We start from the raw sequence: 27,392 nt of genomic DNA on the forward strand, positions 1-27,392 counted from the left end.
ATAAAAATCTTACATTTACTCAAATAATTTGACAGTTTGCGCTTAATCTAGAATACAAAAAATAAAAATACCTTGCGGTACACGAAAAAATATATAATTATTATTCAAAGTTGGTTTTGAACAAAATCTTTCAATATACTGAAAAAATATTACAAACAAACATAGTTTCGTATGTAATGAAGGGTTAACCAACGTGATTCTAAATTCTAAGCATGTTTCTCTTCAATGTTATAGACGTATAAACCCATCTAGCAACGATCCAAGCCAGTTTTCAAGAAGATGACTTCAAAAGATATTTGCATCCGTGAATTCCAAGTCGGAATTAGCGTCCTTCGTGATTTTCTGCCATATGTCCGGTTCAAATAATAATAACTATAAAACCAGGACGATATTTGTATTCGAGCATGACTCACATTCGGTGCAACCCGACAGATTATTGGAGAAACTCGACAGCGTGAAATATACCGAAATTAGTTACACATTACGTACGAACATCAATTGGCCGATCACTGGTAAAAACGTTAGGGTGTCGACATTTTCATTGGGCCGCAAATTTGATGTGTTATTAGGCGTACATATAAGGATAGGAAAATCGGTCAATCTTCCTTCTTTTACGCCTTTCCAATTACCAGAAACTTGAAGATATAATCGTCACCGCAGACGACTTACACTTATGTGGAAGGTGTGGAGATCTCCACACTCGAAATGCCTGGAGTGTGGAATTCCACACTCGAAAATTCTCCTGACTAACATTGAATTTCACAAGTATGATCATAACAATTTTCTGTTTGCTTTTCCTGCTTGATTCGATGTATAAAAAAGCGATAGACGATGCGAAAGATCTAGATTTGCAATGAAATGATTGATGAATTTATATAGAAAATCCCCGTCAGAAGTTCTACCTTCGCAATAAAGAAATAAGACCCAAAAAATAATATTCGACTCCTCTTCCCCCCCGCCGGCGTGCCGCAGCTCCACACTAGAAATTATGAGAAGTCGCCGGCGCTGATAATCGTCATGTTCTAACGGGCCAGATGTTTGCTTAGATCGTGTCGCGTCCTTGGCATCAAGAGCCTCGCCTGTATTGCCCTGATCATAGCCTGTCTGTCAGGCGTTCTTCAGAGTCGACAAGTTTAAAAAGCGGTCAATCAGATCGGCGAATGATAATTTTCTCACTTTACGCACCCTCGCCACCTGTTACTTCGAAGAATAATATCAGGGTTGCAAAATTAACGCCGTGCTGGGAAATAAGTGATCGATACGTCAATTATGAGTTCCGCTTCGTTGTCGAGTTTCACTTAAACCTTGTCGTAAAGTTCTCATAATCTCAATATGGGAAGAAATTTGCTGCTGGTGCATTTGTAGTTAAAAATGGAACGTCAAGTATCTTACAAGTTATTATACAATGTCGACGAAACCAGTATACTGTATTATATTCAGATTCAACTTCGTTCTATTGTACCGATTGGCCTTTTTAGTTGTCATTGTACTAATTAAATCATTTCAGTGACTCGATTTGTTTGTAATAAAGACTGTCGCATGCAAGAATACGACGAATGGAAGGTATATGTATAGTAGCAACAGACCGAATCTCAACAAAAAGGTCATCGCTTTTTTTGATTATGCACTGAGAAAAATTTCATTTGTCACAGTAACTAGAAAAATTCTGTGAAACAGGTATCGTTGAAAAAAAAAACTGTTTGAATATTGCCGGAATTACGAAAAACGAGGTACGCCTAACCATTTTGCGCTATCGTCGCTCCTTTTTTGGTTATTGCAACTCAAAATCAGTTTGTCCGGTTTACTCTACTTTTTTAGCCAAACTAGGCTTCAACGTCAATTTATCGTTGCTCAAGCGTCAAATTCTCGCGACAGTTGCAAGAAGATATAGTAACAGTGATCGCAATGAGAAAGAATAGTAACGTTCACTGGACTCTCCGGTAACAGCTAGAAATCTAATTTTCTTTCTCTACCTAGAACTATATTTTTCGATTGTGGTAAAAAATAAAAATAGTTAAGGAGTGAGCGATAACCGGAACTAAAAATTTCTCTCAGTCCACATTATTCGACGTTATAAGAATTTCTTGTACCATAATTGACGATGTGACATGTATATGAAAATCACAAAAAAAGAATTTGGCTTTTCAAAATGTTCGAAAACTTCTAAACCAATCACAGCCAAAGTCTAGTCAGGTCTAAGTCTGAAAGAGGTGCGTCGATTAAGACCAAGTTTATCAAAATCCAACTACTCGTTCTCGAGATATCGTTGGACAAAAAATTGATCACGCACGTACATACACAATAACAATAACAATAACCAATACTTATTTATTTAAACTTTAACTTTAAGATAAAGTGCGAGGGTTAAAGATAGGTTACCCTACGGCGCAGTTACTAACCTGAATAATTAGATATTGAGAGATGATGAGAGAGAAAGATATGATCGTTGGGCGCCAGACGCACATATGCGTCAGAAAATAGATAATTAGAAGAAAGGATATTAATGAAGACAAGATCAGGTTCTACGACGGTTTTGCACAGCTTGCTCAGTAGAGGCAAGATAATGGCAGAGGGGAGGGGTTGAATCCAACAGATAAAATAAGAGACAGGTGAAGCAGAAAGAGTATCAGGTATATTGACCAAGAAGCGATAAGTATTAATAACAAGCGAATAACTGAAGAGATTCAGATACACTTAAGATATGTGAGACAATTAGTTTACAGCCAGAGAAAAGTTAAGCGAGAGATTTGACAAATAATAGAACGTTTTCATCATAAACGAGAAATGTGCGTAGGCTCGCGATACTATTATTCGAGGTAATAATTAATGCGGTTTTGCCATAAGTCTATCTAGCACTAACAATGCGTAAGTAAGAGTCAACCAGTCGCGAAGTTACTTGCAATGAGAAATACAAAGGGATAAGATAAGAAATAGAAAAGAATAAGATACGAGCCCACGTGGCTCGCGCAACACAACTGCAAGAGAGAGAGAGAGAGAGAGAGAGAGAGAGAGAGAGAGATACGATATACTGTAAGTAATTTCGTGGCTCCGCAAAATAGAAAAGGAACCTCACTTACGTGAAAAGAAGATGGAACAGGTACTGGAAAATGCGACACAATAGCGAGAAAATTTTACTAGCGATAGCGATGACACGTCTGGCTTAGTTGAAAACTGAACGTAGAGTGTCGAGACGAGCGATGATCCTGATTTTCCTCGTGCTGCTGTCACGTGCTTCTTCCTCAAATCTGCGTTATTCTAATTGGGCCAGTACGTCGCGTAGGTCGGGTCTACAGGTAGGCGGCGATAATCCCTCCTTGTTTGCTTTCTTCTTCTTCGCCGACAGGTATCGAGGTTTCGGGACGTCGGACGATGGTCGGAGATGTTTTCACTCATCTGTGCGGTATCGTTGGTGAAAGGGGAAGTCGTACCACTCGTGTGTTGCGATATTGAAGTGTGCGAGAATATTGCGTTATCGATATTTTGGACTTGCGACCGATTATACTTCACTCCTTGCTTTACTGGTACTCCCCGTTGTGGCTATTTCGTTGGCGCTGCATCCCGGCACTCGCCCATCGGAGCCCTCATGCCGGAACGATCTGGTGGTGATGGCTCTCAACCCGGATCCCCACACCGTATCCACCAGATCCACGTGGTCCGCATAGTCGAGCGTGACCCATGCCACAGCCCTTCGATAAGACGGTTCATTAAGAGACAACCGTCCTTCTTTTTTATAAACAACGTGTTGGTAGATGTCATGGTCGGTTCAGCTCCAGGCTGATGAGTATCGTCGACAGGAGGCTTTATTGTGTTTTTGACGCACGGCCCTGCTGTCGGCGATGCATCCGAGCGGTGGAAGCGTTGATTCGTGGTTCGGCTCCTGGCCGATAAGTCTAAATAGTTGGAGGTACTGTTTGTGCATCACGCGCGACCCTGTGCACAACTTGGGTAGGCATCCATCGGGAGTGGCTTCAGCGGTATTCGTTAGTCCGTAGTCGGTGGTGGTCGGTGTTGAGCTGGTACGTGACCCCTGTCAGACAGTGTCCTGGTATCTCGAAGCGGAAGTCTCGTGGTCGGTTCTTGTAGAGCGTTAAAAAAAGAGAAACTATAATAGAATAAGCTTAATAAAGAGAATTTCACTTGAAGATGACAAGTCGTTCTTTTTGGAGTATTGGCCTCAGACGTGCTTTCGGTATTTTTAGCGAAATTCTGTGCGTAGGGAAGTGCGATAGGTTAACAAATGTGACGGGCTATGAACTACTCGTCACGATACATACATACATCCATATATACATACACACACACAGACGTCCATTTGAAAATGATTGGAGGTGATTCTCCGGACCTCAAAACGTGGAGATCTAGTGAGAACTCAACTTTTCATTTTCTGGGTGATTACAATAACTTCCTATTTTCTCTGAAATCAGAGAAACGGAAAGTTAAAATATAAAAGAAGTGATTCGGAATTCGCTCTTTGCGATACAAAATTAAACAACAGAAAATTATTCGTAACGTACGCTCTTTCTTGATCTACTGAGCTTGCAGCTCCTTGACTAAAATCTAACTCAATATTTACGAGTCACAAGCGCGCAACTCTCAATTCAAAACCTAGAAACTTTAGCGCCACAGCAATAATTGCTCGAAACCGAAACTATAACTAATTTCTCGACGGTGCGCCGCTGGAGTATCGAACAGACGGCGTTCTCAATATCACCCGACTCGGAGCTTCGACGCTACCGCGAGTGGACTTAAATCTAAACTTGACAACTTGAATTGAGATAAACGTTATTATCTACTTGCCTCAACCGAACAAAATCTTCCATCGAAATCGTCGCTATTCCGTCACTCCGCAATTTCCTCGGATTAATTGCCGACTTAACTGCTTGATGCCGTTTGAACTCGAAAAATAATAAAAAGACATGAAGCCTGAAATATCTTATTCGCTATATACTTGCTGCAGTGCCCCCTCTCGGAATTTCGGATGTCCAGGGGTTCCAGGGCCTCTACTTTACCAACAATTTGTCCTGAATGTGACATAACTAGCATTAGAAATAAAATAATTAAATATCTGGTCATTTGGTTCATTCATAACGTCTTTATTGGACGCGAAATTTCACCTGATTGCGAGCTATTGTTAGGCGAACCGGAGGTCCGAATCCGCCAATTAGCCCGTTGTTTGGCTAATTTTTCATTATTCTGTTCAGTTTCTCTTCTAACTTTCCGGTACCCTGTTGCTGATAGTTTCTTCGGACACATTTCAACCGAATGCCGCATACGTGTGAGTCGGTACACATCGAAGAACGTACTGGATTACCAGTTTTTGGTTATTGAGCATTGGGTAGCGCGTATACAAATCGGGTAATCATTATAAGGATACAGGAATCACACGGAACAACCTTGGTGATATTCATTCGAACTCTAAACTAGCGCTGATGCTCAGCTGAATTGTGAAGTCTGGTGATCCCCGGATTGCGATCGAAGAATCCAATCGCAAAGTTCTTCGAAGGAAACCAATTCGCAATATTGGATGAAATACTTGTACACGTGTGAACTGAAAAATTCCAACGATCAGCCAATTGCACAACTTTGCCAATTGTGCTCTGCGGCAGCACGTTTGGCACGTATGTAGCAATGACGATAATAATGGTAACAATAACGACAACGAAAATGATCGTGATAATGATAGTGATAATAAACAGGATAGCTCACCTTCGGTCATTTTATTGGGGCATGACCACTTTGGATACTTATGGAATATCTTGTTTCAATTTTTCTGCCGTACTTCAAAAATCATCAAAAAATTTTGCGTACCATTTTCTTAGCTCACTCAAATGGTCGATGTGTTGTTATCACCTGCACCTTCGCAAGTTATAAGATTATTTGAAGATTAAAAACTATTCAAAATCGATATTAAGAATCTTTTATAAACTATGAGTAGTAGAGTGAAAATTTTAATTTATTCATAAATATATCCACACATGAGCCGTCATTAGGTTTAAAATTCATTCATTCATCCATTCCACAATTCATTCATTCCAGGTGTATATGGTTTAAAACAGTGTATATGGTTAAAACTGGTGGATATGCTTGAGATTATAAATAATTGTCAATAACCGCCTTTCGTCAAGGCACTATATTTGTATGTGTATTGCACTTTTATTATTTCTCGTTCTATATCGTCTCGTTTTGAATTTGGGCTTGGGTTTTGGAGTGTTTAATTTTTAATTTAATAGGTATGTCCTCGTAGTTTAGATATACTTTATTATTTTTAAATGGTCGATTTTGGATCGATTACGAGTCCTTTTCAGAGAGGAAAACCTCCGCACCTCCTTCCTCCTGGAGAGACGTAGACCAAGCCTCCTAATTTTCTCCTTAAATTTGCGACCAGGTGCCCCACTCCCTGGGTCTAACCTCATCCGATCGTGCCGTGTACAATGAGCGGTTATATTTGAATCATTACAAAGTCATTAGAATCGTTGATAGCATTCAATTTCTCCCGTAGAGCCAAGGCGTAACGGAATCCGTTTTACATGGCCAGTGGATAGGCAAATCGCCTAGAGTGCATAGCTCGGTATTGCTTATGATGCAAAGGGCCAATGATCCAACTATAATCTAAGTCGACGGCCTGCTCCCTGCCTTGAACCTGAAAACGTTTGGAGTTGTACGTACATGACGAGCCTGTAGTATAATTTTCACTTTTTCACAACCTAGCTTAACCTTCGGATTTTCGTTTTTTTTGTTTCAGGGGTCATCTACCAGTTTCTCGTACATCGCAACGCTGCTCGCCATTTTCGACGAGTGAATATGGAAGCAGATAATCCGCAGGATCGCATTTACACTCAGTAGCCAGGCGACGAAAATTTGATTCGTCCGTTGTTCCCCTTTTTCACTTTACGTGATTAAATCGTTATACCTAATATGAGATATAATGCGAAAAGCAAACAAATCAAGTTTTTAACGAGGTATTGCTCATTGAGACTTTGGAATCTGGCAGGTGTATTGTGGAGATCTTTTTCAGTAAAACATAATAGTTATGTGAAAGATCGAATGCAACTTTGGTTCGTGTGATCGCAATAGCTGGAACGTAGAATCCACTGGAAACCATAGAATAAACGAATAATCAGAACCACTATAAAGAGCGTCAAGTGTAGTAGAAATTTTGGTAAATTTTGCAGCAAATTTCATCCAGACTTCGCCCACATCACACACGTTTGTGCACAAATCCTTCGAATACTTTTATAAAAGTGGCTGATCGGCCGAATCGTTCCAGATCGTGAGACCCGGGTGAAACGGTTGCGTCGGTCATACTCGTGTTCCGCGACGACTAAATGACCCAGTACGTGTAAGAAATGTCGGTGTGTAACAATGGGAGGTTATATAATGTTTCGAAAGAGTCGAGAATATAAAATACATAATTCTACAATTTGCGTAATGTAATATAAAATGATGAGAAAGGCGACTCCAATTTTTCAGAATCATTCGAAAATCTGAAAGGTTCACAACCTCGTCTACATTCTAATCGATGGAAATCACCAAAGCGCTCCAGAAACTTGGAAGACAAACAATCGAATTCATCAGGAAGCGAATTGCAATTAAGTAAAACAGAAGATACAGTAATTGTGAATTGATCAAAACCTGTTCTATTATGTAAACTTCGTTTTTGAAGAAAAAAACCATTAGAACGTGATCTCAGATTACAAGCATACTCTGAATACACTGAGCCAGTTGAGCACGAGTACACCATTTCATTGGGTTACTTGTAACCAGCGTGACTTATTGTTAGTTGGAGCCGTGGCAACGTCTCAACAAAATGAAAACGATATTACTCGATGTCGCGTTCAATATTCGCGGGGTCAAATCGCCGCCAAGACACTGTAGGCGAAGCTTTCTACAAGTTATCACGTCGCTGCTCTTCGGGCACCGATAACATTTTGATCTAGGTCTTAATGGAAAGTTTCGAATCTTTGTCGATTGGGAAGATCTTCCGATACGCGATATTGAACGGCGTCGAAGTATTACGGAGAAGTCGATGGCTGCTATTCCCTTCGAGCTCCTGCGGCGTCCATTTGTCGTGAGACTTCTTCGAGTATCTCGACGGATTCGATTTGGTGGGACATCGTTTCGTATCGTTACATTATTCTTAGTCACTCTTTTTTTTCGCATTGTGATTGAATGTGCAATTTGACAGCAAAGCTCTCATGTTATTCTGTAAAGTTGTATCCCCGTGAATAATGTGTCCACGTATGACGTTACGTCCGACGAATCTTTTTGAGTCGCTGCATTCATGTGTAAAATGAAAGCAACAAATCAATCTGATAAATTATCAAGTCCGTAAGTACCTCGTAACATATAATTGAATGTACATTAATCAGCGAACAATTTATCAATAAACTTCAACTTCGCAGCTCCCGTGTTCCCACACAAGTGCGAATTCCAGTCAGCTCTGCAATTGTGCCGAGTAATTCCAAGTATCCAAATCAACCGTTGATGACAACGACTGTATGTGACAGAGACTGAAAGGGTACAACCATAACCGTATTCAACGTAGCAGAATGAGCCAATGGTTTTCCAGATGTGTGGTTCCGTTGATTCTCGAGAAGTATAAGAACTCGATGGGTGGTATGTCGAAGTTGAAGAGAGAATAAATTTCCTTTTTTTCCAAACATCCATGCCGTTGTAAAACTTGTAGGGATCTCCTCGCGGTCAAAGATAGTGCGTCGGCTCGTACGCGTTCATGTTTTTATTGTACTTGGTGCGATCGACGACTGCTGATCTTGACCCAAAAAGGATATGACTTATCGAGCGACAACGGCCACCCTAACAAGTTCGTACTGTCATATGAAAAAAACATAGAGTACGAAGAATGTCGTACGGGACGGCGGAAACGTTGGACCTTGCGAAGAAAATTGAGAAACGTAGCGTGAGGAAAGACACGTGTCGAGACATGAGTTGACAGGGTCCGCATAAATACGGAACAATTTTAATAACGTAAGTGCTGGGACGTAACGCAATGCTGTTGATGGAGACAGCGTCTCTCGATACCAAATCAATACTGAATCTCCGATCGTTGAAAGTGATGATATAAATTTCACTTTCCCAGAAGTAAATCTGGTACATGATTCAAGGATGCTATCAAATAATGATGATTTGTGTAAATAAGTTCATCTCCCTGCCTTTTGTCTTGTCAATAACGAATTTTGAGAGGAAAATTTTCACGAAAAATTAAATACATTCAACTTGATGAAATATTTCGATTTTTCATACGGTTGTTAGACTCTGATGTGGAACATCGGTTGAAAATTCGAAATAGGTACGCCAAAATTACGCACCGCGGGGAGGTAAAGTCGATCTGATATTTCATGTGCCCTTTTCCCTCACTTTTTCACCATTTTTTTTCCGTATTCAGGCCAACACCGAGTCTCCTGTCATACGAAGGCCGAGCTCATTTTAACCTTTGGGCTTCGACTGGGACTTCCGTGTTTTCCGTACGGAATACGGTAAGCGCACCAGTTACTGACCCTGTCCCAATTATTGACCTTTTTTGGTTGTATCTGTTTAATCCTTGGATCTAAAGTTACCAAAAAATGAATTTCTACTGTGTAACTCTCTGGAAATTGGTTTTAGTCATTGAGAAGTTCGCAATTTCTACCCTCAATTCATAATTTTGGAGAATAAAGGGTTCGGTAGTTGGGTCTAAACGTGTCGATAACTGGTACACTTACCATAGTGTGTTGTGGTTATCTCCTTAAAGAAGTCTAAACGGCAACTTTTTACTCTTCAAATTCTCATTATCTCCGTGATCAATAATCAATTGTCAAAAACAGACGCCACGGATATCGTACTGTCAGTTCCTGATATTGCGAAAACTCGACTCCTTCAAAGTCATTCGAAAATCGCGAAATAGTCGATTTTTTCTTCGTCTTTCGGTATGACGACGTTACTAACTTCAACTTCTATTATATCCTCTTGTCACATTTGATATTTCAAGTGCTAACATTTGTCCATAATGCGGCAGAATTAACACAGACAATTATTTTTCCCGCATTATTAAGTGTTGTCCTTGACCTGTCATCCAGACGAGTCACACTCGCATGTGTATATTGGCTAATCATTTATCGCCGTTGTGGTTAAAAACAAGGCGTGACTTAACGGTTGCGTTGCGTACAACGTATCCTTGGCTTCAAGTCTGCGAACCAGAAGGCCCCCTCCGCATACTTTTTTCAGCCAATAGTTAGCCAGGAATCGCTGAGTTCTACCTCGTTGGAATCAAACGGCTTTTAGCTGCGTGCCGTTCTGTCGACGGACTGCGCAAAACACGAAGCAGATATTTCTTACAATCAGCGTAGATCGAAACGGCAAGTAAGATTCATTGCCTTCTCATTGTCGGAGAAGGAAAGAACGCAGTAGCAGACCTTGAGTTTCATTTCTCTCAAATATTTACTGTGAAATGAAATTACTGTACGAGCGATGGATCTTGGAGTATTCTGACTGAATTTCGTAATCCCTGAATACCGAGTAAGTAGCTGGTGAATATTTGAACAAAAAATATTCACGTTGATCTTCATAAAAAATGTCTAATGGGCGCCAATCGTGGTACATGGAATCATTGTAAAGTTCAATAATGTGTTCATGAATATTACTCATGAAATCTCCATCATTTTATTTTCCGAATGTCGCAACGAAGTTGCATCCGTTCGTTGAAAAACAAAACCAGTTGTTCGACGTATATGATTCTTTAACTCACGCATCGTTAGTTTGGCATTCTATGAAATACTTCTCACCGCATAATTTACAAACTGACAAAGTTTTTTAAAATCCGTGAATCTGGATCCTCCTCTCTGCTAAAACATTCAATGCATTATCATTCTTCAGTCTTACGGCATTTAGGATATTCTCGTGGAATACATCACAGGCGCTCAACTTGACCACAATTATGACAATCCAGTTTCCGATTCTTCTCATAGCACTTCGAGTCAACATTCATTCGTGTGCGCTTGTCGTTGTTGGTGAAGTTAGTTTTGGCTACTATTCTGCGGTGTGCCGTCGAAGTTCCGAATTGTGAAATCTCCGACAGGTTGAAGTTCCGGAAATCTTACAAGCGAATTGTCTCTGCCACAATTATTTAGTGTACGAATTTCGATTTTTTTTGGCCTTGGTACGTATTTTTAAACACGCTCGTTGTTGACTGTTTTATAGCCGTCGGAAAACAACTCCACATCTTGATGAAAAATGTTCTCCTCGGTTTTTTCTGTGTTAAATTTGAAAAGGATACCTCAACCTGCAATTCCGTTTCTGAGAAAGTTTCGGACGAAATTTGTGCGCCCAAGGATCCAATTTTTGACGGAGAAACACATGTTTTAGAAACAAAGCTGTGAATCAATAACTAGGGGGTTTCAGAGAAAATTTCTCGAGGGTAAAAGGTTGCACGGGTTCATATTGGAAAAGTTTTAACGTGTAAAATTGTCCAAATATAAAGAACTTCGTATTTAAAAACGAGGCATGATTATTACTGTACGTGATCAAGGCATGTCATATCTAATCATCGTTAAAAAATGAATGTATCCATGATTGTGGGCTGGTCGGCGAAAATGCAATTATTTATTTACAACAAAAATCTCATACTGATGAGGTGAGAGACGCGATTGACTATTTTCTTTTTTAACCCGTAAAGAATCAAGTGCAAAAGCTTCAAGTTTCTTTTCTTCAATATTCTAATTTGAATCTAATAGTTTTCGAAACACAACAATTTAACTCACAAATTTGTAATTGAAAAAGGTATAAGTTTTCATTGAAGGATTATCTATCCTCTGCTTTCAATCAAATCAACAGAATTACGGATGAGCGTTACGTTCGGAAATAACATTCCTTTTCGAGTATTCTATGTAATCAATCAAAACGTGAAAGTTGAAACACTACTTCTCGCGCTGCACATTCGTTGATAAAAGTATCCAAGTGAAAAGTTTACAACGCATGCTTTCCAGTTCGCTCACTATATTCGTCAATATGTCGACATTTCATGATAAATTATCAGTAGAAAATTAGACGTCGTAAATATGCATTTTTGAACCTGACGCACAAACCGCAATGTATTTCAACAAGGCGCGATTCTGTTATACCTAGCAATACTCTAGGAATTTATTTCCCATTATTTGTTCAATTTCACCCTATAATTTCTATCCGATTGTATGGAATCTTTGATTAATTTTCTTCGTGTTCTTCGCTGATTCGTTTGATCGTCAAATGTAATAATCATACTATTCTGTTTCTTTCACCCGGCGACGTCACAGCTTCAACTCCATTCTCGCATTTCGTTTCGTATACTACGTTAACAGAGATAACAGAATCACAAAAAAACTCGCAAAGTTACTCAAACGTCGGCATAACGGTTGTGAGGTTTTCGTAAAATTTTGTCACTTCTCGTGCTGTATGAGTCCACACGTACCGAAATCGGCTGACGATGACCCGTATCCTCGCAATATTTTCACGAAGGTAATTTTAACAAGATTTCTCAACGTACGTCGATGCCACTTCATCTCGACGATGATTTACGATAGACAGCTCGCATTTTCATACGATATCACCGATTAAGTATTCCCTGAGTTCTGACGTGTACCGACGCTTGGCGCCCATTACTTACGACATGCACCAGTATCCATTGGCTCACGTCAAGTCTATTTGACAATTGGAACAGACTAATCCATCGGTGGCTCCTCACCAACCAAAGAAGAATTTGAAATCCACAGAAAGTTCGACAGAAAGAAGAACTTACGAAGATGTACTTGTCGCTAGATACGACGATTCGCTTCGTAAAAATATCGTCGAAATTCATATTCGGTTGGCCGTTGCCTCTTGGCACTGAGCGTATCATCATCCTGAAACGTCAGATTTTCAGGTTCTTAGCGATGGCTCATATGATAAGTATACTTTTAGCACTGATATTCAATATTTACCGCAACAGAGAAGACCGCCTCAACTTGTTCTTGTGCATGACAGAGACGACGGCAATCTTTGCTGTGATGGCATTTATCTTCATCTGTCATATCGACGAAGACCGCCTTCGAGTTGAGTATAAACGGCTCTTCATTGCCCTATTAATCTGTGGTCAAAGAAAATAAGTTAGAGGCCGATGTTTAATTTTCTGACAGTGAACGTGCATGATAAATTTCACGCGGAGGGAAATTCCGTCTCACAGTTATGGTCGATGAAAATTATAACAACTTTTAAAACTTTCGCTGTACGTAGTACAAACTGACTGGATATTTTTACCGCAGCAATTTATGTGACTGATGTGACTTTACGGTGTTTTGTCCATTCTGCCTTAGTGGGTCTCGGGATTTCGAGCTTTCGAATCTTTGTTCGGTAGTTACTGATAAATTCGGATTCGCCAACTTTCGAAAAAGGCCCGATTCTGACATTTGAAAAGTCGACTTTTTGATGGTTCGATATTTTTGCAACTCAATATTTTTCCCTTCGTGATATTGCCTATTCTCAAATCGTGATGAAAAAAAAAAAATCTGTCGGTATAAGTTCAATCGTAGGTACATTTTTCCGTTCGCAACTTTTGTTTTCCTACAAGTCATCTTTTCGCATTTATGGTCTTCATAGGTTTTTAACTGTAGTTAGTTTAACTTTCGGGGTTTCGTCCCGTCGACTCTTTGGACTTTCGCATTTCTGTACACCACCCATCACCAAGTACTTGGAAACATTTGGGTCTTTGCAAAGATAGTCGCCAGATATTCGGTGAATTTCCATCCTGCCTGTCTTTTTTATGCCCAAGCAGTTTCCGAATTTCTCAACTTACGATACGCAGAAGTGACGTATAGACACGTCAAAGTTGCAAAAACTGATTGTCGGTTCTGTAATTCGTGTTCTGAAAATAGCCGTTGTGTCGAATGAAAACTGTGCGAGTTTGGTACGGACGCATGATGTTTCAGATGATTCGTTGGAATTTTCCAATTTACTTGTCGCAATATCAGTGAAGTGTCTCGCATCACGAATACGTAGAACTACTCATAATTTAATTATTTGCAGACTCGCGCACTAAGTGATTGTACGCACAAATTACTTATTACAATGCCATGTTAAATTATTCACAAAAATACGGGGCTTGTAGAAAATTACTGGTTAAAAACTGTACGCATCTTTCCCAAACTTGCCGTCAGAAGTCGCATTTTACATTCTTTGTCACGGTAACAAAACAGTGTTTTCATTTCAAAAACTTTTTACCAGGCATTGATAACCGAAATGACGACGTTCGTGAGTAATGCTACGGATCAAGAATTAGCTGTGATTCGGTTCTACGTGAGAAAGTGTTCATTACTCCATACAATGGTTATCATACTTATCGTTCTCGGTGGGATTGTGTACTTTTTGTCACCCATTGTTCTACCTCAGCCCTTACCGCTCAAGACCGCATACCCGTTTTCAACGGAGCCATTTTGGATTTGGGCTCTTCTGTACGGCACACATGTTTTCACTTGTCTCCAAGTTGTATCCGCATTGTGTATGAACCTGATCTTCGTTGTTTTAACCTGGTTCGCCGCTGCCAGATTTGATATCCTGAACACGGAAATCGAAAGGGCAAGCAACCTGAATGAAGTCAACAGATGTGTTCGACTTCACCAAGAATCGCTAAAGTATGATTAATTCGTGTCCGTGTCAATTTCAATTTTTTTATGCACCTTTCACAAGAATAAACGGGGCATTCCATACCATTGCAACCTGGGCGTGACCCTTGAGCTCTCGAATTGGTCTCGTGATTATTCATGTGATTGTTCTCACGTTGAAAAGCGTTCGGTTTTCAAAAAACATTTTTTCGACTCGACTGGAATTTTCTACAATTTTTTAGAACGATTTTATTCATCGACGCAATTTGACGATCTAACAAAATTCCAATAGATCGAGTGTCGTGTGTAATAAAATTTCACCATCGCCTATTTTCCATGTTCGAATTTTCGGGAAAAACAACATTTGTAACAACAAATGCATCAATTGTCCTCTTGTGCCAAGGTACTTGACTAATACGACTCGGGCAAATGGAACATTGCGAAATATGGTCGTTCGGAAGCATCCTCTTTTCTTTTGCCCTCTGAAATATTTTTGGCAGGTGCATGAAACCTCGAGAAACATTCATTCGTGAGTTTGATAATTTTTTCGTAAGAAATAAAAAAGTCGCAGATCTCCAGCATTTACATTCCAAGGCCGATTAGCTTTCCCTGCATTTTGCAGTAGAGCATCAATGTAAGCCTCAACATTAAAAGCGTGTTCTCCAACATTTCCCTGCTTCGCAATTTTATTTTCTGCGGAGAAATACACACTTTAGTTTTGGAGAAACAAGCGTTCAGCTTGTCTTTTCGGTTTAGTCGTATAGCAGGTGAAATGAGGAATCATGGGCAATTCAAATGATCCATGTCGCGTTGAAAGAAAAATGTTGTCAACTCTTTTGTTACTACGCCACCAGCTTGAAAATGTTGATATTTCCTAGAAAATTAAATGGGTTTAGTTAACGTTTTTACAATTTCCAGGTATGCGAGCAGACTGTCGAAGACTGTGGGTCGTATGGCTTTAGCGGTGGCCGCATCGAACTTCGCTGCAGTTATGTTTGGAGGAGTCGTGATCACTTTTATAAGATTGATTTGTAACGGATAAAAGTAATATGGTTCGAAACGTTGGGTGCCTATTATCCGTGCAATCAGTCAAAATTTTTCAATTTTATTTTGCATTTCATGTCAATACAGAGGCAATCTTACTCACTTGATTTCGTCAAGATGCTGGTCTTTGAGATGGTATCCGTGGTCCATCTTTTTTTGTACGCCTGGCCAGCGGACTACTTGGCTCTGTTGGTAAATGACTTCAGTTTTTCTTGTCGAGTTTTTCTAATCACGTCTGGCAAGACTTCAGTTTTGTAATGCTCGTGATTTTCGAACTGACCGAAATCGTACGTCAGCAATCGTTATAAATGAAATGATTGAAGCTCAACAGTAGATTGTCCATAGCGGAGGCAAAGAAGGTCTTTCTACGCAGAGGGTAAGTTTGCGATATGAGTCTCAGACGAGCGTCTGCGCCTGTTGAACACAAATTTGCAAGAAAGACTATTCTGCGTTACCTACGTCGACAACTAGGCTACTTTATAGTTTTTATGACCACCAGTGCTTAAAAGTCAACTATCAAGTAGTGACGCTTATTGAAAGTACCAGTGTTCTTGTTTTTGAGAGAAGGTGGCACGGAAAATAGGATTTGTAGCGTGAGCGCATACGGCGTGTCACATGAATGTATCTCTGGTGAGAAATATGTAGAATTGAAGTCCGATCTCCATCTAAAGGTTGGTGATCAACAGAATTGAATGGTGTTGATGTTTCAACATCCACAGAAAGTGGCCGAATAAAACGCAGAGGATTCGTATGATCGTACGCCGTTTAATAGTGCAGCTCAGCAAATGCAGGTTAACGTTTTGGTACGCACATTGCAAACATTTTGCTCGGCATCTTTGGTGCTTGGCGAAGTGGGAGTAAACGAAAAATGTCTCACCCTTCGTTTCGAGAAGTTTCGCGAGCACAAACTTTCACGAAAATTTCATAAAAAATCCTCACCTTCTCTCCAGGGTTAATGTTATTAGGCTCTAAGTGAGCGTGAAGGTGTCGAATGACGGTATTGAGCCCGGATCAATTTTTGATCATTCCTTTGCAATATGACACGAAATGTTCTCGTTCAAAAGCTATATTTGTGAAGGCAAGAAGTTGCCACGGTACCGGAAGTTTGCTCGTTGCAAAGTCATTAGAGTTGAGTATAATGTTGGATGTGCACAAATATATCGTCAGTCATTCAACAATAGTGTCCACAGTCAGGGTCAACATGGAAATATCAGAGAATTTGACATTGGTCACGGAAATCATGAAAATGTCAGAAACTTATGTCAACGGTGAGGCATTTTTTCGATTTTATTGCGAAAGATGAAAGCTTGTATCAATATCCGACGCGATAGCCTCCACCGTTGATACATTTACGGTGATGTGACCAATGAACGTGAACATACATGTGAGTCGTTACACATCGGAGAACGTACCGGATTACCAGTTTTTGGTTATTGAGCATTAGGTAGCGCGAATACCAATCGGGTAATCAGCACAAGGATACAGGAATCACGCGGAACAACCTTGGTAATATTCATTTAAACTCTAAACTGGCGCTGATGCTCAGCAGAATTGTGAAGTCTGGTGATCCCCGGATTGCGATCGAAGAATCCAATCACAAAGTTCTTCGAAGGAAACCAATTCGCAATATTGGATGAAATACTTGTACTCGTGTGAACTGAAAAATTCCAACGATCAGCCAATTGCACAACTTTGCCAATTGTGCTCTGCGGCAGCACGTTTGGCACGTATGTAGCAATGACGATAATAATGGTAACAATAACGACAACGAAAATGATCGTCATAATGATAGTGATAATAAACAGGATAGCTCACCTTCGGTCATTTTATCGGGGCATGACCACCTTGGATACTTATGGAATATCTTGTTTCAATTTTTCTTCATTCATCATTATAATCGATGATTAATTTCAATTTCCCCCGAAGAGTCAACGAGTATCGGAATCCGTTTTACATGGCCAGTGGGTAGGCAAATCGCCTAAGATGCAACGCTCGGTATTGATTATGATGCAAAGGGCCAATGATCCAGTCATAATCAAAGTCGACGGCCTGCTTCCTGCCTTGAACCTGGAAACGTTTGGAGCTGTACGTACATGACGAGCCTGTGGTATAATTTTAACTTTTTCACAAACTAGCTCAACCTTCTGATTTTCATTCTTTATTCCAGGGGTTATCAACCGCTTTCTCGTATATCGCAACGCTTCTCGCTATTTTCGGCGAGTGAATACGGAAGCAGATAATCCGCAGGATCGCAACGATTTTGTTGCATCACGACACGTACCCAATTTTCTGTATATCCGCTGGTCTAGTAATTAAAACCCAGCAGTCGGGCATTAAAAATTTCATTCGACTGTGATTCTCCGATTTCATTTCACATGACGAGGTGATCATACCCACCTAGTCTGAGGTATAAGAGGAAAAGCAGACGGTTCAAATTTTTCATTCGTCTTCGAATTGCTTAGTGAAAATTTGGAGAATAGCCGGTGTATTGTAACAATCCTTTTCAATAAAACATAATAGGTACGTGAAATATCGAATGTAACTTGGTCTCACGCGATTACAGTAGTTGGTACGCATCAACCTTATGAAGAATGAATAACTGTAACAACCATAAATAGTGCTAGGTGTGGCAAAAAACGTCCGTACATTTTGAATGTATCGCCAAAAATGGATGTTCTTTCATGTTTCGCCAATTCGCGAGCATCGATATCATTTCGTGAACATATGATTATAATATATGAGAAGCTACCAAAGACGAATCGGTGATCAAAAACAATAGATTTTCTCACCAAAGGTTCTGAAAAAAATACAATCACATGTTTATATATAAATCATTCTGCGTATCAACAAACAAGAAAGAATTTTTTCATCAAACGTTCCCGGAATGACGGTATCTCATGACATGTTCTCCACAAAGAGCTCTCAACCCCTTGTGCCACGAATTACGAGGAAGATGAAATAAAAATGTTACATTTAATCAAATAATTTGACAGTTTGCACTTAATCTAGAAAACAAAAAATAAAAATACCTTGCGATACACGAAAAAATATGTAATTAGTATTCAAAGTTGGTTTTGAACAAAATCTTTCAATATACTGAAAAAATATTACAAACAAACATGGTTTCGTATGTAATAAAGGGTTAACTAACGTAATTCTAAATTCTAAGCATGTTTCTCTTCAATGTTATAGACGTATCAACCCATCTAGCAACGATCCAAGCCAGTTTGCAAGAAGATTACTTCAAAAGATATTTCCATCCGTGAATTCCAAGTCGGAATTTGCGTCCTTCGTGATTTTCTGCTATTTGTCCGTATAATAACCATAAAACCAGGACGATATTTGTATTGGAGCATGACTCACATTCGGTGCAACCCGACAGATTTTTGAAGAAACTCGACAGCGTGAAATATACCGAAATTAGTTACACATTACGTACGAACATCAATTGACCGATCACTGGTAAAAACGTTATGCTGTCGAAATTTTCATCGGGCCGCAAATTTGATGTGTTATTAGGCGTACATATAAGGATAGGAAAATCGGTCAATCTTCCTTCTTTTACGCCTTTCCAATTACCAGAAACTTGAAGATATAATCGTCACCGCAGGCGACTTACACTTATGTGGAAGGTGTGGACATCTCCACACTCGAAATGCCTGGAGTGTGAAATTCCACACTCGAAAATTCCCCTGACTAACGTTGAATTTCACAAGTATGATCATAACAATTTTCTGTTTGCTTTTCCTGCTTGATTCGATATGGAAAAAAGCGATAGACGAGGCAAAAGATCTAGATTTGCAGGAACCCAAATTACCGCGCGTCCGTAGAGCCCCAAAACATTTGGAGAAAGCTCAAGTGCAAGTGTTTAAGACACCTGAATAATACAACCGAAAAATTTTCTACGAGATTCTTGACCAAGTCATTACTTCGTTGCAATTGAGATATCGTTCAGAAACAATGCGATTTTTGAATACTTGCGAAGACTTTGTCACTGGCAGAACAAAGAATGTAGCAGAAGTTGTTGAATTTTACTGAGACGATATTGATGGAGACATGCCGCAACGCCATCGCCATATGTTTCTCGACCTAATTCAAACTCGAAATTTGAAAGTCCGTAATTTGAAAGATGTCGTCACATTTTTCAAAGAAAATGAATCTGCAGCCGACATTCTTACGTCATTTTCGAAATTCATTAGAATTCCGCTAACAATTCCTGCATCATCTTGCACTGCGGCGAGGTCCTTTTCCGCTCTCGGTCGACTAAAAACGTACCTCAGGCCAACCATGCTGCAGTACCGTTTGAACAGCGTTGCGATTTTCCATATACATGGAGAAATCGCAGGAAATCTGAGCATCCATAAAATGATTGATGAATTTATATTGAAGAACCCTGTCAGAAGTTCTACCTTCGCAATAAAGAAATAAGACCCAAAAAATAATATTCGACTCCTCTTCCCCCCCGCCGGCGTGCCGCAGCTCCACAATAGAAATTATGAGAAGTCGCCGGCGCTGATAATCGTCATGTTCTAACGGGCCAGATGTTTCCTTAGATCGTGTCGCGTCCTTGGCATCGAGAGCCTCGCCTGTATTGCCCTGATCATGGCCTGTCTGTCAGGCGTTCTTCAGAGTCGACAAGTTTAAAAAGCGGTCAATCTGATCGGCGCATGATAATTTTCACACTTTACACACCCTAGCCACCTGCTACTCTGAAGAATAATATCAGGGTTGCAAGATTAACGCCGTGCTGGGAAATAAGTGATCGATACGTAAATTATGAGGTCCGCTTCGTTGTCGAGTTTCACTCAAACCTTGCCGTCAAGTTCTCATAATCTCAATATGGGGAAAAATTTGCTGCTAGTGCATTTGTAGTTAAAAATGAAACGTCAAGTATCTTACAAGTTATTATACAATGTCGACGAAACCAGTATGCTATATTATAATCAGATTCAACTTTGTTCTATTGTACCGATTGGCCTTTTTAGTTGTCATTGTACCAATTAAATCATTTCAGTGACTCGATTTGTTTGTAATAAAGACTGTCGCATGTAAGAATACGACGAATGGAAGGTATATAGTACCAACAGACCGAATCTCAGCAAAAAGCTCATCTCTTTTTTTGATGATGTACTGAGAAAAATTTCATTTGTTACAGTAACTAGAAAAATTCTGTGAAACAGGTATCGTTAAAAAAAAAAACTGTTTGAATATTGCCGGAATTACGAAAAACGAGGTACGCCTAACCATTTTGCGCTATCGTCGCTCCTTTTTTGGTTATTGCAACTCAAAATTAGTTTGTCCGGTTTACTCTACTTTTTTAGCTAAACTAGGCTGTAACGTCGATTTATCGTTGCACAAGCGTTAAATTTTCGCAACAGTTGCAAGAAAATATAGTCACAGTGATCGCAATGAGAAAGAATAGTAACGTATACTGGACTTTCCGGTAACAGCTAGAAATCTAATTTTCTTTCTCTACCTAGAACTATATTTCTCGGTTGTGGTAGAAAATAAAAATAGTTAAGGACTGAGCGATAACCGGAACTAAAAGTTTTTCTCAGTGCACATTATTCGACGTTATAATAATTCCTTGTACCAAAATTGACGCCCATTCGATATTGTGTACGAAAATCACAAGAAAAGAATTTGGTTTTTCAAAATTTTCGAAAACTACTAAACCAATCACAGCCAAAGTCTAGTCAGGTCTAAGTCTGAAAGAGGTGCGTCGATTAAGACCAAGTTCATCAAACTACTCGTTCCCGAGATATCGGACAAAAAAATGATCGCGCACGTACTACATACTTACATACATCCATACATACATACACACACACAGACGTCCATTTGAAAATGATTGGAGGTGATTCTCCGGACCTCAAAACGTGGTGATCTAGTGAGAACTCAGCTTTTCATTTTCGGGGTGATTACAATAACTTCCTATTTTTTCTCAAATCAGAGAAACGGGAAGTTAAAATGCTATGTTACTATTTGTGCACGGTGAGTATAACATTTTTATAAAATGTAATGGCAATTGTAATTTTATTTTATCTAAAATTTTTTAAACTTGTCATGTTTACAATAAAATATTTTATTTCATTTTTCGCGCAAACCTAAATTCAGTAGCTATCAATGCGCTAATACAATTTCTATGATTGTTTATAATTTTCTCATAATCTTTTTGGTAAAATGTAACAAAATAAAAATGATAATAATCCTTACACTATATTCTTGATTTATCCTAATTTTTACTGAAAATACCTATTAGTATTCGAGGTATACCCGTCAATGTAACTTGTTAAACGGCTCTTGAACAATCAACTTTTTTGAAAATATGTTACATACGTATTTTCTTCACGTTGAATCCATTACAGTTGTTTACATTTACGTAACTCTCTCAGTGGTGCTGGAAATAGAACTCGCCTTATCGATCACTGTTCTCGGAATATTCGCGATTTAAAATGGAAATTCTGTAAATCAGTAGGAGTTATTAATTATGATATTAAAAAGAAATTCCCCCCTACCTGATTCCGAATTTCGGCCATTTTTGCTGATCGACATTTTTAGGTTGCGGTTTCACGTTTCCTCACGGGGATGATCGAGCTAATCGACATATGGGAGGCAATGTCAGTTGGCCTCCTCGTGGCGTCCCCTGGAAATGCTCGTGAGCAAACGAGTAGCCAATAATTGACATCATAAGTACGTCATCAATATACAAAACAGTAATCACAATTATAAGTTTCAAGTATTTACCTCACAATCTGTTGCATGATCTTTTATATCATACAATTCAGATGAATAAGGAACTAATGATAAGTATATATTATGAAATTCGTCTCAAAAAGCACAATTATAAATCTTTGTGTGTATGTGACATGTTTACAAGTGTATGACACTACTTGTTAAAAGCCACGTAAGACGGTCCCGGCCGTCTATGAAGTGATGCGAAAATACGTCATATCTATTTTAGCGAGAAGAAAAATGCTAGAGAATGTAAATTCGAAAATTTTTGGTGATTTGAAAAATTAACGACGGATCCAGGATCGAAACTGTTGTTTTTATATAATGATTGTAACAAATATAATTATTTGGATAATTATGACAATTTTTCATGTCTCATATTAATTCGCTGTATTCAATTCTGCAAGACATTTTGGTCGAGTACAGAGAAATGAGGGCAAGCGATTTTAGGAAAATTATGTCACATTGGAAAGGCATATCCGTATTATTGGAATAAAATAATGACTATGTCGATAAAGATATCTTACTAGCATTCACAATCGGTACGTAGTTTTACGTACTCGCTTCGTACCGTCTCAATCTGAAGCTTCCATACCGACACTACTTTGGCTGCTACGAATGTCGGTAGAAGCCCATTAGGTAGAGTCGATAGAGCAGAAACCTCCTACGCTCCCAGACCCACCTGGACCCACTTGCCCGTCGAAAACTGATACACAAAAATTTACCCAGGGGTAACTGTCTTTACAGTTTTCAGTCAACGGTCGAACCAACAAACTTGACGATGGAAAATTCTCTACAATTTAATGGTGTACGGACCAATCTGTGGCGTCTGAATACAAACAAACGACAAACGATCAAATCACTACCTTCTTGATTATTTTTTCATTTGTTCAACTGGCGAATCTCGCTATATCGTTGGTACATATATGTCATCTTGAAACAGAAAGAAATGTGCGACGTCGTCGCGAACATTTTCATTTATACTTATAATACGCTCCACGGTGAGATTTAAGCCGTGTAGAATCTGTCAACTGGCACCGCAACAGCGTTTGAGCTAACAAAATCTCGAGAAAAATCCGATCTTTCTATGCACGCAGTTCGTCCAGTCAAAATATAGCAAAGTTCAATACTAGCGTGTAGCATATATTGAAGTACAGTTTTGTTCCATTTTCAGGGCCAAAAGATGTTGTAGATTTCCAATCCGTGGTATACCGTGAGTTTCCGTATATGCGGAACAGTCGTGCGCTTGATGCACTGAAAAAAGCAACTGGAATTACTATCACTCATATTCAGGTTGAGTACCGCATCCAAACGTCAATTATTGTTTTTCGCGGAGTTCAACTTAAAATTAAAAATTATTGCCGGTTGCCTTTCTCAGTGCATCAGGCGCAGGGACACGTATACATATAAGTATACAGAAACTCACGGTATATCACGTTAGAAAGAGTGATAGCGATCATCCGTGCCGGACATCCTGTTTCATTTCAGGATGCAGCAAACGATTCGTCAAGGATGTAATTATTAATCTGCAATACCAATTGTGAATCTAAAATTTATTGAGCGTTTTTCACGGAAATATAAAATTAACTCAATGTCTTCCAGATAAATATGAAATTTATGCAATAACGAATCAAATACTATAATAAGGCAACTTTGATCGTTGCAGATGTATCCAGATACTACTTATAAAATGAGGAGCTTAGCACAACAATCAGTTAGTCACTTACTACAAGCCCAGGTAATTAATTCCATTTTAAATAAACCGGGTTCAGTGAAGACACGGAAAACCAATCTGAAACTTGCATCCAAGAATCTTTTCATTCATATGCTGTGCGGCGATGACTCGAATATACCAGACGAATGGAAGATTGAGAATCACAGTAAGCGGATTGTGTAACGTAGTTTGCTTGACCTACAAAATACCTTAAAATCCTTTTCTCGCAATATTTTAATTGACAATCATTCAACGGCAATTCGAACCGCCATCAGTCTGGAATACGCAACTACTCCAATAAGTTTTTGTTTAGCCAGAAAATATACTCTGGGGCAGCCCAGCTGCGATGCTTGTATTGAAACAAAAAAAATAATAATAAACGTGAATATAATTATCAAAGTAAAGGGATAATATAAAGCGAGGCTAGTAATATCAGATATTGTTGAGGCACAATCATTGTGGCTTGCATCAATAAGCTCAATGCAGTCCGAGTTTGTGTATAAAAAAAATAAATAAAATGGTGAGGAATACGCATTAGAAATCATTCAACGGTCACCATTATCGGATGTTATATTTTATTTTCACAACTGTATATTGTATCTAAAATATGCGTGTAGCGATGAAAACGAGACATGAATTCTGAACATATTCTATTAAACATGACAATACGATTTTACAATCGTGCTTTGATGAGTATTAACGATACAGTAAATACCTATAAGACGTGGAATTGCCATACAAAAATGATGTGATGATATTCTGAGACAAAAATAATGAATATAATGACCGGTAAAAATCGTTGGTTTCTTTCGGAGAACTTATTATCAAAATTCTTTAATATTCAATGTATAATTTCAAGTTACGTATAGATACATACACTTTCGGTTTGCTACTGAATCGTGAGTTGATGAAATTGTCACCATCGATCATTCGATGTTAAAATGTTATACAATATATTGTTTAATAGTAACTAAAGTCACTCGTCTTGTATATAAAAGAACACCCGCTACACTAAATGCTATAACTGCATTGCAAAACTTATACAATAATCAATAAAATGGCATATTCTGTAAGCTTACAAAATAATTTCCATTTGTTAACAATTCTTTATAGGCAGACTGCTCACAGTCAAATTTTACTAAAATTTTCAACTCAGGTATATATAAATTTTTTCTAAAAATAACCTACAACTCGTTTAATTTATCATAATTTCTCTACCCTCGCGATATTTTTTCAATCGAAAGCAACTCGCTAAAATTTTTGATCCTATTACAGGGAAACATCGACTAATATTTTGACTGCGAAATTTGTCGCAATAAATATTTTAATCTATATAGGTATATATTTTTACTAAATCTATAATCATTCAAATATTTTCCAAAAAAATATCTGCCGTATTTCAATTCAGCCTATCTTCCATGTTACATGGTGTTTTTTTAATTTAAAATTATTTATTTCACGAATCCAAGTCAGAAACAATTATGATATTTGAGCACTATGCATACCTATATAAGTATATGTATACATATGTGTGTGTATGTATATATATACATAATACATATATGTACTAAAAGAATCGCACGTCAAACACAATTCAAAACAAGCCGCGATTCAAATATATCTTACGAAATAAATATTCCATTTATTTTTAGCTTGTTTGTTTATTTTTGATTTCTACCAGCCGATCAAAGAATTCTCCATAATGTTATTAAATTTTCTTTTTCTAATTCGGTTTGCTCATAGTTGTTTTTTGATTTCAATAAATAATTCTTACCATTTAAAATATGTAAAACAACATCATTGTACACATCTTATATAATTACTTATGTCATTATTGTTATTATTGTTATTCCTATACATAAATATAATAATAATAATTACTATTAACTACAAGCTATACAGTTTTATACATCAAACTGTTGTATTTACAATCATGACACAAATACTTTTTGAGTAAGTATTTATATGTATGTATATACGCCTATGTGAAATGTAGTACGTTTGTCACATTTTCATATCACACAAGATACAAATACAATAGACAAAGCGACAAACATCATTTCACAACATAACACATAATGTACATATATACATATATTTATATAAATATATTACCTGTTTAATCTTTCCATGGAGCTTTTGAAACAAATTTACGTACACGGATAATACGCGCGATGCCTCTCCACAAAATTGCCTGTACCGTTTTATTATAATTACCGATTCAATCAGATATTCTTTCAATTTTACATATCATCATACGAACTCCTCAAGGTAACGTCCAAAGAGGTATATTTCACGCGACTAGATTGCATTAAAAAAAAAAAAAATCCAAAAGCTTTCAAAGCTGTACAAGTCTCCCCCCTTCACTCTCCCCCAATATGAGGAAATACTGACTACACGTCCACGCCATTCTCTTGACGTATTTTATATTTCCAGGATTATTTGATAATAATATGTGCGACATTCGTTTGTCCATTTTGAATACTAAGTTTTGGCTCCAAAAATAAATAGGAACTAAACTGTTTTTCTTTGAATTATGTAAAGATCGGAACACAATCTGCTCGGAATCCAACACATCCCGACTGTCATTTGACCTTGTAATTTACTCAATTTTGTTTTCTTCTTCATATAATGTAATTTATCAATCGACGTGTAGCACTCGTCCCGCATTACGTATGGATTGTAAAGATCAAAAAATACCGGTATGACTCCTCAATAATCTCAGTGCACATAACGGTCAGGAAATGGGATTCCGGACGTCGCAGCGATCGGATTCGATACCGAAGTTCGTTTCTTAACGAGGTGTAATTTTTACACCTAATTCTATCAACAAACTTGTTCTCATTGATAAGAAATCTGTCTGAACATGCTGCTGATCTCCTCCATGGTCTTGTTCTTTGTCTCCGGTACTTTTCTCCATACGAAAAGTATGAACACCATTTGGAGGCCGGCAAATATAAGGAAGACGTAACCTCCCAGAAGGTTCTTAAGCGGCAGAAATCCCATACTGACAACGAAATTGGCTGCCCAGTTGGTGAAGATCGCCACAGCGGTTGCCGCGGGTCTTGCGCCCTGGGAAAATAGCTCGGAGACCAAGAACCAGGGTATACTTCCGGGTCCGACAGCGAAGAACAGGACGAACATGATCGCAACGAAGATGGACAAGTTAGCCACAACGGGAACGGTCTCCTGTAAGAAAGTTGAAAAATAAAAACGTTAGTAAGTTAGATTCCTTAGACGCTATAAATTATAGGTGCATGTTTTAATGCAAGTCAATTACGTCGTAGATATAATAT

The 27,392-nt window shown here is 38.5% G+C and overlaps 3 protein-coding genes and 1 long non-coding RNA gene across 7 annotated transcripts in view; 3 read left to right on the forward strand and 1 right to left on the reverse strand.

The window, feature by feature from the left end:
• Positions 1 to 18,181, forward strand: part of LOC124179948 (odorant receptor 46a-like) — a 54,208-nt gene extending 36,027 nt beyond the window's left edge. Inside the window, exons 4-5 of the mRNA XM_046564834.1 lie at positions 17,574 to 17,732; positions 17,815 to 18,181. Of these exons, the coding sequence (XP_046420790.1) occupies positions 17,574 to 17,732; positions 17,815 to 17,871 (216 nt within the window). The 3' untranslated portion in view covers positions 17,872 to 18,181. The remainder of the gene's footprint in view (positions 1 to 17,573; positions 17,733 to 17,814) is intronic.
• On the forward strand, positions 10,238 to 15,746 carry LOC124179947. Its single transcript, XM_046564832.1, has 4 exons — positions 10,238 to 10,512; positions 12,928 to 13,058; positions 14,227 to 14,633; positions 15,522 to 15,746. Exons 2-4 carry the CDS (start codon positions 12,984 to 12,986, stop codon positions 15,643 to 15,645), a joined length of 606 nt encoding a protein of 201 aa, XP_046420788.1. The 5' UTR covers positions 10,238 to 10,512; positions 12,928 to 12,983; the 3' UTR covers positions 15,646 to 15,746.
• A 5,664-nt stretch (positions 18,182 to 23,845) lies between the features above and the next one.
• On the forward strand, positions 23,846 to 24,826 carry LOC124179422. The gene is made up of 2 exons (XR_006870040.1): positions 23,846 to 23,896; positions 24,049 to 24,826. It is a non-coding gene; the product is annotated as an uncharacterized LOC124179422 (long non-coding RNA).
• LOC124179421 (solute carrier family 2, facilitated glucose transporter member 4-like) overlaps positions 24,655 to 27,392 on the reverse strand; it is a 34,697-nt gene continuing 31,959 nt past the window's right edge. For all 4 annotated transcript variants that reach the window (XM_046563761.1, XM_046563763.1, XM_046563764.1 and 1 more), the window contains one exon: positions 24,655 to 27,285. In XM_046563761.1, the coding sequence (XP_046419717.1) occupies positions 26,938 to 27,285 (348 nt within the window). In that variant the 3' untranslated portion in view covers positions 24,655 to 26,937. The remainder of the gene's footprint in view (positions 27,286 to 27,392) is intronic.

Source organism: Neodiprion fabricii, chromosome 4 (assembly GCF_021155785.1).
Source record: "Neodiprion fabricii isolate iyNeoFabr1 chromosome 4, iyNeoFabr1.1, whole genome shotgun sequence".
In the NCBI taxonomy this organism is placed as follows: Eukaryota; Metazoa; Arthropoda; class Insecta; order Hymenoptera; family Diprionidae; genus Neodiprion; species Neodiprion fabricii.

Bases quoted from the DNA above. Each gene is read 5' to 3' on its own strand.
- LOC124179947 (XM_046564832.1), top strand. From the start codon at position 12,984: ATGACAGAGACGACGGCAATCTTTGCTGTGATGGCATTTATCTTCATC. The intron at 13,059-14,226 runs GTTGAGTATAAA...ACTTTTTACCAG, and splicing joins TCGACGAAGACCGCCTTCGA to GCATTGATAACCGAAATGAC. The intron at 14,634-15,521 runs GTATGATTAATT...TACAATTTCCAG, and splicing joins CTTCACCAAGAATCGCTAAA to GTATGCGAGCAGACTGTCGA.